The sequence below is a fragment of the Gymnoscopelus microlampas genome (assembly GCF_963454915.1).
Source record: "Gymnoscopelus microlampas genome assembly, chromosome: 17".
Lineage (NCBI taxonomy): Eukaryota > Metazoa > Chordata > Actinopteri > Myctophiformes > Myctophidae > Gymnoscopelus > Gymnoscopelus microlampas.
The window spans coordinates 48,155,113-48,166,600 of record NC_139954.1 but is presented as its reverse complement, the minus strand read 5'-3'; the positions used below and the strand labels follow the sequence as shown (position 1 = coordinate 48,166,600).

The 11,488-nt window shown below is 40.2% G+C and overlaps 1 protein-coding gene across 1 annotated transcript in view; it reads right to left on the bottom strand.

Moving 5' to 3' along the window:
• Window positions 1-86: 86 nt before the first annotated feature.
• The window catches only part of LOC311064726 (uncharacterized protein), a 37,621-nt gene continuing 26,219 nt past the window's right edge, over window positions 87-11,488 (bottom strand). The window contains exons 5-9 of the mRNA XM_084084653.1: window positions 3,723-3,851; window positions 3,230-3,325; window positions 2,783-2,925; window positions 2,441-2,544; window positions 87-1,846 (exon numbers count right to left, since the gene is read on the bottom strand). Of these exons, the coding sequence (XP_083940779.1) occupies window positions 1,729-1,846; window positions 2,441-2,544; window positions 2,783-2,925; window positions 3,230-3,325; window positions 3,723-3,851 (590 nt within the window). The 3' untranslated portion in view covers window positions 87-1,728. The remainder of the gene's footprint in view (window positions 1,847-2,440; window positions 2,545-2,782; window positions 2,926-3,229; window positions 3,326-3,722; window positions 3,852-11,488) is intronic.

Below are 11,488 nucleotides of genomic sequence, written 5' to 3'. Positions count from 1 at the left end.
CATCTATTCATCATTTCTGTTCATGAAAATATATCTGAAATTTTCAGATATATTTTCGTGAACAGAAATGAAGAACAGATGACGGCTTCCTTTCTCAGCTTTCAGGAGGTGTAGTTCCAGACTCTATATAACATTAAAATACGATATTATATTTGGAAATTCGAAACATATTTACATAATGGAATATTAACAGTTTTTAAATGGTATAACAAACTTGTAATGGAATGTTGACAATATAATTGACTGTGGTACGGACAAAGACATGAAGTGTCAACAATCAACGATGCAAATGTAAAGTCCAGTTTGATGAAATATGTGAACGTGATAAGTGCACGCAGAAAAATACTCAGTGTTAAAGGTAGGGTAAGGGATTTACTTTGGTTAAAATAAGTGTCAAATAGCTCTATATTCTGATAGTACTCGTTGCTATAGAGGGTTTGTTCAGTAAAAGGAGTCTCCATGTCTCTCCAGCTCTTTATTAAACAGAAAATGCATTTTCAGAGCTCTCTCCTGATTGGCTTAAATGTTGTCACCTACCTGAACATGTACATGTATTGTGTTTACTAAAGAGCTGGAGAGACCATGTGACCCAATAAACGCTCTGTAGCAATGATTACTATCACAATATAGTACTTTAACCTTTTTAACAAAACAAAAACAAAAAATATCACTTACCCTACCTTTAATGTATCCATTTGTTACTCCCACAGTGTGCAAATGTAACCAAATGGACCCGTAAGGGTCCATTTGGTTACATTTGCACACTGTGGGAGTAACATGAACAGTGAGTATTTTTACTGGTGTGTCCTCAGGGATGGACGGCATTAGGACAGGTTTAAGCCTCTACCAGCAGGGGGAGCAGTGATGCCAATAACTGTAACCCCACGTAGTTTTTGAGCACATGGTACAAACCATACTGTAATTACATTTATTGAAACATTGTGTCAAAGACCTCATGAAATGGCTTTATTGATAACTTTAGTTTTTTGCTAAGCTTAGCTCAGAAACGGGGCCGTGCATGTTTGTTTTGGCTCAACCAATCACAGTCTCAGCCAAAGAAAGGCCCCTTTCCCTTCGGGCTATGGGATCAGACAATATCTTATAATTGGTCCTCACTAATGCTCATCAATCACAATGACACCGTTCCTGTCTACTCACTCTGTCACACTTCTGTTCAGTTCACAAACCTGCCTACCAGTGACATCATCGATGGGGATTCCAAGCTAATAGAAACTACAGCCATTGTTCTTGAACTAATAAAACTTAAAGGGGAAGACCACTCATTTTCAACATTGAACTATGTCTTTAATACACCTTAGAGCCTTTGTGTGGAAATGAGAAAAAAGTACACCCTGCGTATGTCACTGATCACATGACCTCAATCAATTATCCAGTTCCAGGCAAAACAGAAGGGGGGGGGGGGGCTTTTTTCGTATTTCCACACAAAAGCTCTAAGGTGTATTAAAGACATAGTTCAATGTTGAAAATGAGGGGTCTTCCCCTTTAAATGCATGCATTTTTGTATTTATTTTTAAAAACTTGTTTGAAATGACCAAACCTGCCTACTGATGATGTCACTGGTAGGAGGGTTTCTGGAGTGTCCACAGCCCCTCCTCTGAGACACAGAGTGAGTAGAACAGAAATGAAGCTGTTTTATCATGAGCATCAGTGAGGACCAATTATGAAAATAAGGTGGAAAATGGGTGAAGTGCTCCTTTAAGAGAAACATCACTTCTCACAGATCCACTTGGATGTGTGTGTACAGGACCCATCAAAACATCCTCCTGAGTTGTGCCCGTATGCTCCACAGTTGCCAGTGTTATCAGGCCGTCCACTCATCCAGTACCTGCAGAATAAACACCATGATGTATGAATCACATTCACTCAGTCACTCACTCACCAGTGGTGGAAAAAGTACTCACTTTTCTTACTTAAGTAAAAGTATCAATACTGCATTGTAGAAATACTCTGTTACAGGTAAAAGTCTAGAATAAACAATTTACTTGAGTAAAAGTACAAAAGTGTTGGTATCAAAATGTACTTAAAGTACCAAAAGTAAAACTACAAAAAAGTTTGAAAATAGCAGATCTACAAGCTCACTATGAGTTTGTAGATCTGCTATTTTCAAATAGCCTACTGCCTGTATAAAATACGGCCAACGTGGTTAATGTATGTTTTATAATGTAATGATTTATATCTGCAAATAACTAAAGTTTCAAATAATTGTAATGGAGTAAAAGTACAATATTTGCCTCTGAGATGTAGTAGAAGTAAAAGTACTGAAAATTGGAAATATTCCAGTAAAGTAAATATATCCAAAAATTGTATACAGTACTTGAGTAAATGTACTTAGTTACTTTACAGCACTGTCACTCACTCACACAGTTAATAAACAACATGTATTGAATGTTACAATAATTAAACATGTAAAATGTCTCACTGTGATGTCGCTGGTATTCCATTCACCCAGATCCAATTGTTACCCGTCTTCTTCAGACCAACCCATGATAGATCACCAGGCTGTCTCAATCCTCTGATGAATTCCTGAAGATTTTTGTACATGATTGAATCATCATTAATTTATTCATAGCTTTAGTGTTTCATGGAATCATGTGTGTTTATGTGGATGATTGACACGTATTGTATGATTGTGATTGTACACACGTACACACACACACACACACGCACACACACACACACACACACACACACACACACACACACACACACACACACACACACACACACACACACACACACACACACACACACACACACACACCTGTTCTTCTTTACTGTTAATGACGACCAGATCAGCTCCCATCTTCTGACAGTCTTGTCTGCTGTCCTCCCAGCTTTTCTCTTCAGTAGACATGTAATACCATCTGTCTCCAAACTGCTTCCATCCACTGGGACACGCCATGACTAAACATCCAATATAGGTTTTATTCATGGATTTCCAATGCACTGATTTATCAATTCTACAGCAGAGTAGTTTAAATAATAGCAGTGGGTAATGTAGTGTAAGGTAAACATATGTATTTATTATATAAATATAGTTTCTTCATGTGGTCTGCACTGTATGTTTAACTAGTATTTAATGAACTATAAATGCCACTGGCACTCCTTTCTGTTTTTTTCTCTCAATATAATACTGAGGCCATGATAACAATGTCATTCATAATCCACTAATTAATATTGATTCAAAAAGGTTTGTAATCTCTCTCACCTGCTCTCTTTAGCTGGTTTACTTCACTTTGTAGCTGATCTCTCTCCAGGGTCAGTCTGGTGTAGTTGGCCTGCAGTTGTTCAAATCCTGAACGATCTGCAAAATGTTTGTTGTGAATGTGAATAGATCTCAACCTGTATAATAGTGTACTAGGCCAGTGGGTCTCAACCTATTCAGGCCGCAACCCCCAAAATAATCATATTTGAACTGTGGACCCCCCATCCTGACAAGCACTTGGAATGGTAAGAGTTGAGGCATTACATTTAGTTTGACTCGGTTCCACAGATAAATATTGCGGGGCGTTGTGAGCTGCCTCTTTCTTATATTATTTGACAATTTGGCCAATGTTTGACCAGTTTTTATAGTATAGTTTATAGATTACTAAGTGTCACAGACAGTTTTTTTTTTCAATATAATACTGAGGCCATGATAACAATGTCATTCATAATCCACTAATTAATATTGATTCAAAAAGGTTTGTAATCTCTCTCACCTGCTCTCTTTAGCTGGTTTACTTCACTTTGCAGCTGATCTCTCTCCAGGGTCAGGTTGGTCTCCAGCTGATCTCTCTCCAGGATCAGGTTGGTGTAGTTGGCCTGCAGTTGTTCAAATTCTGAACGATCTGCAGAGAACAAAATGTGATCATAAACACAGTTTTTGTTGCAAACAAGAAACCTCAGTGTTCCTGATCAGGTGTGTTTGTGAATGTGAATAGATCTCAACCTGTATAATAGTCTACTAGGCTAGTGTAGTCCACAACCCCCAAAATAATCATATTTGAACTGGGGACCCCCCATCCTGACAAATACTTGGAATTGTAGGAGTTGAATCATTACATTTAGTTTGACTCGGTTCCACAGATAAATATTGTGAAAATTGTGAGGCGATGTGAGCTTGTAGATAGGCAATCTACAATTTTCTCAATTTCTGCCTATTTCTTATATTATTTGATAGTATAGTTTCTTGATTACTTTTAACACAGTCATGTTATTTTGTTATTTTCTCGTGTTTTTTAGGTATTAAAAAGGTCTTAAAAGTCCTTAAATTGTCACTTTACTGTCATTTAACAGTTGACCAGCTGATACTCACAGTCCATGGCCTTGTGTGTGGTTCTCAATGCTCCTAGAACACAGAGCAGCAGCAGACAGACTGCACACGCTGTGACGATGGCTTTTTGGATGACCAGTTCTCTCTGGACACCTGGAGGATATCAGTACAATACACTTACACTTTATTTAATATGACCACATTTAATGTTTCATTTAGAAGGAATTTTATTGATTGAATAATTTATTGGTAAAAAAGACTCGATAGAGTATAGAATATAATAACACATTTAATCCATGTCATCAACAAATACAACCCAAATCTACCCTGAGCCATCCCAGACTAGCAAAGTGTGTTGGAATTAGGTGGGTCATATAGGCTTAAGGCCGAGTACTAGTCGAATCAGTTTGTTTTGAGAGGTCTGAAGCTTAGATTTCAGTGACTAGAGATGTTGGAGAACCAAAAGGTGCAAGTATAATCCAAATGGTATTGAATGAGGGCTACATAGTCTTTAGTGCAGTGAATATTATTATATAGTTAAAAGTAGGGTAAGTGATATTTTTGGGTTAAAACAAAAAGTATTTTGTTAAAAGGTTAAAGCACTATATTCTGATAGTAATCATTGCTATAGAGTGTTTGTTCAGTAACAGGAGTCTCCCCGTCTCTCCATCTCTTTAATAAACAGGAAATACATTTTCCGGTAGGTGTCAAAATCTCAGCCAATCAGGAGAAAGTACCCATTTTTAAGCTTCATTTTTATAGTGTTCCAGATCCAATTTTGCCTGCTCATTTCTTAGTGTCATCACTTCCAATTTCACTTGTTTAATCTATATCCCGATTGAGTTCTCTATCCTGATTGGATAAAATTGGAAATGAAACTGAAAGGAAAATGCATTTTTCTGTTTTAAGAGCTGGAGAGACAAGGAGACTCCTTTTACTGAACAAACACTCTATAGCAATGAGTACTATCACAATATAGAGCTATTTAGCACGTATTTTAACCAAATAAAATCACTTAACCCTACCTTTAAAGGGGAATTTTGGACCAGGGGTTTCTTAACTTTTCTATGATGTTATGATATCCTAGGATGAATGGTACAGTAGAATAATTTCATAAAGCCAGCCCCCAGTCCGCCACAGCTTAAAACGTGTGCCAATAGGCCTTGTGCTAAATCGCGTATTTGAATAGCTTTTATTGTGAGATATGACGTTCATAGTGACAGAACACTATGCAACCCCAAGAAAAAACGGTTCACGAGATTGAAATCTCAAGATTTCAATCTCGACTTCCGTTTTTTTCTTTCTTTTTTTTGCATAGTGATGTGTCACTATGAACGTCAGATCTCACAAAAAAAAGCTATTAAAATATGCGATCTAGCGCAAGACCTATTGTCTGTCTGTCTGTCTGTCTGTCTGTCTGTCTGTCTGCCTGCCTGCCTGCCTGCCTGTCTGTCTGTGAACAGCTAACCTCCGGCACAGCCTGAATGATTGATGTGAAATTTGCAAGCTCACTCGATTTTGTAATCTGTGTGTGTGTGTGTGTGTGTGTGTGTGTGTGTGTGTGTGTGTGTGTGTGTGTGTGTGTGTGTGTGTGTGTGTGTGTGTGTGTGTGTGTGTGTGTGTGTGTGTGTGTGTGTGTGTGTGTGTGTGCGTGCGTGCGTGCGTGCGTTCCACATGTTGAGGGGGATTGAGCGAGGCATTGCAAAAAAATAATTGCTCTCATAGAATATGATTCGTGTTGATTGTGAATCATGACCATGGCCTACAGATATTAGAAATGTATAGAAATATTAACTTTTTTTAAATGGCCTTTTCTGTTGTTTCTTGTATTTTTAGTCTTTTGCTGCAAACAATAAACAAGCTGAGGTTTGTTTTTCATAACGTCACCTTGCTAAACTAATGGCCTACGTTTTTCAGAAAAAATAAACAACTGATCCAAAACAAAATTATATGATATTTCTTAATAGTTTAACCCAAAACATTTATAACAAATTATGACTATTAACATAAAAATAACACTGTCTGTCAGTTATGTAACATAAGAGATTTAAATAGGTTTAAATAGGATTAAACCTGTGACTTAAAATCATTTGAATTCAAAATCATTTGGCAATTTTTTGGCTTAAGTCACAAAACCATGTGACTTAGGCCCAACAAATGGCCTATTTTGGCCCAAGTCACACTAAGGAGATAGACTGTTATACTAAAAGGAGAGGGAACAACATGATCCTTTTCAATTAGGAGATAGGCCAGTGTCATGAGGAGCTGACTTAGGTCAAAATAAAAAAAAATGACAGAGGCCATTAGTTTAGCAAAGTGACGATAACATCGTCACACCCCAGCATGTCCTGCCGTATGGATACAGTAGCATTTACTTAAGTACTGTACTTAAGTAAAATTTTGAGGTGTTTGTGCTTTACATGAGTATTTACAATTTCCAATACTTCTACTCTATCCCGAGGCAAATATTGTACTTTATTGTACAATATTTGTAGATATACATTTTTATATTATAAAACGTATATTAACCAGCCCTATTTTATACCTAGGCGTTGTGAGCTTGTAGATCGGCTATTTTCAAATATTTTAGTACTTTTACTTTTGGTACTTTAAGTACATGTTGATACCAATACTTGTTGTACTTTTACTTGTAACAGAGCTCTTCTTCATTGCAGTATTGACACTTTTACTTAAGTAAAACATTTGAGTACTTTATCCACCACTGGAAGAGTGTACCTTGATCTCCTGTCGCCCCCTGAGAACCGGAGCCTTGGTCTCTGACGCTGTCTGCATTGACGTAGACCGTGTCCTCTTCCTCCTCCTCCTCTTCCTCCTCCACAACTCTGTCCTCCTCTCTCACTCCTCCATCGTCCCTCGCCCTCCTTGGTCTGACTGGCAGGTCAGACATCTTAAGGAACGACACAACAAAGTAACTCAACTTAATAGAAGTACCGCATATGTTATCATGTACTTAAATTATGCATTGTTTCTAAATGTGTTGAAAAGTTACCTTCTCACTTTGTCTCTTTGTCCTGTGTGGTTCTACATTGGTCTTCACTGTTGCTCTCTGATCTGTCGTCTGTTGGGGTCTGACTCTAACTACTGTTTAGGACACACCTTATAGCGTGCACACAGCGCACAATAACCTATAGTCTCTTTACCACAGGAAGTACGTGTCAACTTGAAACGCTGTGTTGAGGAAGTGGTTTTATCTTCCTCTGGTGGTCCTGAGACCTTTGATCAAGACACTAATCTATTCCAATGTACAATGTAGTCATTTATCAGACGCTCTTTATCCAGAGTGTCTTACAGTAAACAAGGTAAACATAAATACATAGAATGTAGAGAGACAGTGTAGTGTCTCAGTAAACTAGGATCACACACAGGTAAACAATGAACCTATAGCATCAGTCTAAACAATATAATATCAAACATAATAATCTGTACAGTGAAACTATAGGATACCAGGAAAACAATGAACCTAGCATCTGTCTAAACAACTATCTAAATGACATTTTAACCTTTGCATAAGTCTGGTCAGTGACCAACAGCAGAACAATGTGGTTGTACTGTGTGTGTGTGTGTGTGTGTGTGTGTGTGTGTGTGTGCGTGTGCGTGCGTGCGTGCGTGCGTGCGTGCGTGTGCGTGTTAGGGTGACCAATATGTCCTGCTTTGTGCGGGACAGTCCCGCATTTCAGTGACTTTTCATGTGTCCCGCAAATTGAGACGCTGTCCCGCATTTTGATTGATAGGCTCCAGTTTTCAAATGTGCGTTTAAAATCTTGGTTTTATCAACTAACTGGCTGTGCGCAGCAGAGCAGTGGAGCCTGTCATCAGGGGGCGGGCAGAGTGTGTGCGTGTGTGTGTGTGTGTGTGTGTGCGTGTGTGTGTGTGTGTGTCTGTCGAGAAACGCAGCCCAAAACACACCCGCCCCTATGTTTTTCGCCGACCGAGGCCGCCGGATATACCCGGGGCGAGTGTGTTTTGGGACGAGGCGTTCTTGTATTCCACCAGCAACACGTGATTTCATTCACTGGCTTGTTTACAAGTCGGAAAGAAGAGCTATCTGTGCTAGCTGCAAAGTGTGCATATTTAAGCAAGTATTTTAAAACAGTGAAAGCTACCGAGGAAAAAGAAACAGAAAGTGATAGACCCCCGCCACGACTCAAACTAGTGACCACGTTGTGAATAATTATAAACAAACAAGGTATTGAAGAGGAGGACTGTGATGGCTGACTCAGCAGCCACACATTGAGCTTATGGTATGGTGATTCCTTTTGGTTTATTCATTTAGTTGGTTTATTTTCAGTTGTATATGTAACCACACACCAATTGGAATAACAGTTTATTATGGGGCCAGGCTTCCAGCATGGACCCATATTGTTATTCGCATTATTCCATTTCTTCTTCTTCTGCCACTTTTGGCAGTTCTGGCTGAACCGTGCAGTCGCTTTTTATGAAACTCGGCCATATGATAGATGGTCATGAAAAACGATCAAGAAATAATTCTCACAATCTTTCGTCAAAAGGTGGCGCTATAGCACTCAATTGAAAAATGCCAACTTTGAACAGGTACAACTCATGCCGTGTTTGACCTACAGCCATGAAACTTCGATGCACACATGCGTCTCCTCATGCTGAACAACTTTCACACTCTGACTTTTGACCTCTGACCTTTAGATCTCCCACCATTTGGAATTATATGAAAAACAGTTAAAACCTATCTCCTCCTGGGATTTTTGAGTAATCTGCACGAAACTTTTTACACATGAACTTTGGACCTATACCAAAAAACGTTTGCAATATATCTTCCATAAGTGAAAAAATGAAGCTTTAATGAGCCAATGAATATTGCAGTTTTATGACAATTATTCATCTGCCCCTAACACATACATGCAGACTTACCATTCTTTGAAACTTTGCAGAAATGTAAAGGGCCATTCCAAATATCACTGAAACCAATCTTACTCCAATTGGTCAAACGGGGGCGCTATAGCAATTTTTTGAAAATTGAAACTTTAAACAGGCAAAAGTCATGCCTCGTTTGGCCGACAGCCATTAGACCTGCTTACACATGTGCCTTGACTAATGAGGAACACATCTATCACGTTGACCAGTAAGCACCGCCCTTAGATTGTCCGCAATCTTGAGCAGTTTGAAAAACACTTAAACCCAGGATTTTTCAGCTATTTGCGTGAAACTGTATGATCTGTGTGATCTCCTTTCACAGGTTCTTGTCTGTTGGTGGCTTCTCGCTTAAATGTGTGCCCCACAACCTGAAGGTCACCAGTTCAAGCCTCACTTGGTGCAGACTTCATCTAAGTTGCATTTCACACAACATGACTATCAATGAATACATCTGCAATTGTTAAAGATAACATGAAATACTTAATTCAGTGTTTTTTACATACAGCTGATCTACAATCTCAGAACTTTTCAGATAGCAATGAGAGTATGTTTTTTCAATGTATAACATACTTCATTGTGAAAATAGCCGATGTACAATCTGACAACTTTTAATGGTTTGTGAGCTTGTAGATCGGCTACTTTCACTAGTTTTGCTTCTGAGGAGATGTACAATTTCTTAATTGGTAAATGGTTTGTGAACGAGTGATCTTAGTGTTAGTGAAACAGGGGCTTGGGTCATGACAGAAGGCAAGAGTTTGTGATCCTCAAGAGACAATATCAGCCTGGACAAAGCTATAGCACTATAGGTAGTGTTGCAGCTACCTAAGAGTGCCTCACGACCACAAGGTTGCTGGTTCAAGCCTCACTTGATGCACACTCATTTAAGTTGAATTGCAAAAAACATGACTCAATCTATTCCGTTTCCATGGCTCTCTCTCTCTCTCTCTTCAATCTATTCCGTTTCCATGTCTTTCTCTTCAATCTATTCCGTTTCCATGTCTCTCTCTCTGTCTCTTCGATCTATTCCGTTTCTATCTTCAATCTATTCCGTTCCGTTTATTCTCTCTCTCTCTCTCTCTCTCTCTCTCTCTCTCTCTCTCTCTCTCTCTCTCTCTCTCTCTCTCTCTCTCTCTCTCTCTCTCTCTCTCTCTCTCTCTCTCTCTCTCTCTCTCTCTCTCTCTCTCTCTGAGGGTCGGCCATAGCTGAGTGGTTAGTGAGCCCGCCTAGGGAGCCAGAGGCTCTGGTTGCCCCAGGTACGATTCCAGGCCAGGTCAGCAAATGTGTCGATGAAATTTGTCCCTGAGCAAGACTCTTAACCCCTAATTGCTCACAGGCCCTCATTGGAAACAAGACCGCAAGGACTTTCGTGAACTGACCTGTTAAAGGAATTATCATTTCTTTTTCTCTCTCCTGGCCCCATATTATCGCTGCTTGCAGCTATATTTGTTTAGTTGTTTTTCTATGAGTTTATTTGTATTTGATTTGACTGAGTTTTCTTTGAGTTACCAGTGCTGTGGGAGGTTGCTGACTGACATATATGGACATGATGGGCTGGCCAGAGCAATGGGGATCAGCTGCTCCAGATCTACAGCTAATCTGGAGACATTGGACTGCACCACAGTCCCTCTGTACCATGGGGTGGGGCAGGGGTTTTGAGAGTGTGTGTTTCAACTAGAAGCTCGCCCCCGCTACGCGGGGGCTCGCGTCTAGCCCGCGGCCACGCCCACGTAGCGCCCGCGGCCACTTGGCAGCTCATGTAAGTGGCGTAGCGTCCTGAGGGCCAGTGGGGCCGTGGCTCGGTCAGTGAAGACCCTGTAGTGCGGATGATATGTGGCATAGAGGGGCAGATTGTAAATCCCCAGAGGAAACATCTGTGGGCTACCATTGGTTCAGCGATGTGTGCGGTCGCCCTGCGGCCCCTCCTCCTCCACCAATGTGCAGTATTGAGAGCCCTGACGTCACAACAATTGGAGCGATGGGCACTGCACTCTGGTTGGTTAGGGTACACCTAGGGCCCAGGTAGAACCCAGTTAAAGCCTGCATGGGCAAACCCAGTTAGGACCCGCCTTGGTCCCACATAAACATGGCTAGTTGGGGCCCACCTAAGGGCCAGGTAGAAGCTACTTATAGCCTGCATGGGCATCGCAGTTGGGACTGAAGTGGATGCCGCTGACATTGCTGACATGGGGTCCATATGGTTTAGCCCACCTTGAAACCATATGGGAACTACGCTGGCATGCAGGCTGGAATGCAAACGCTGCATCATACCTGTAGTGTGTAGTTTGATGTTGTGTGTGTAGCAGA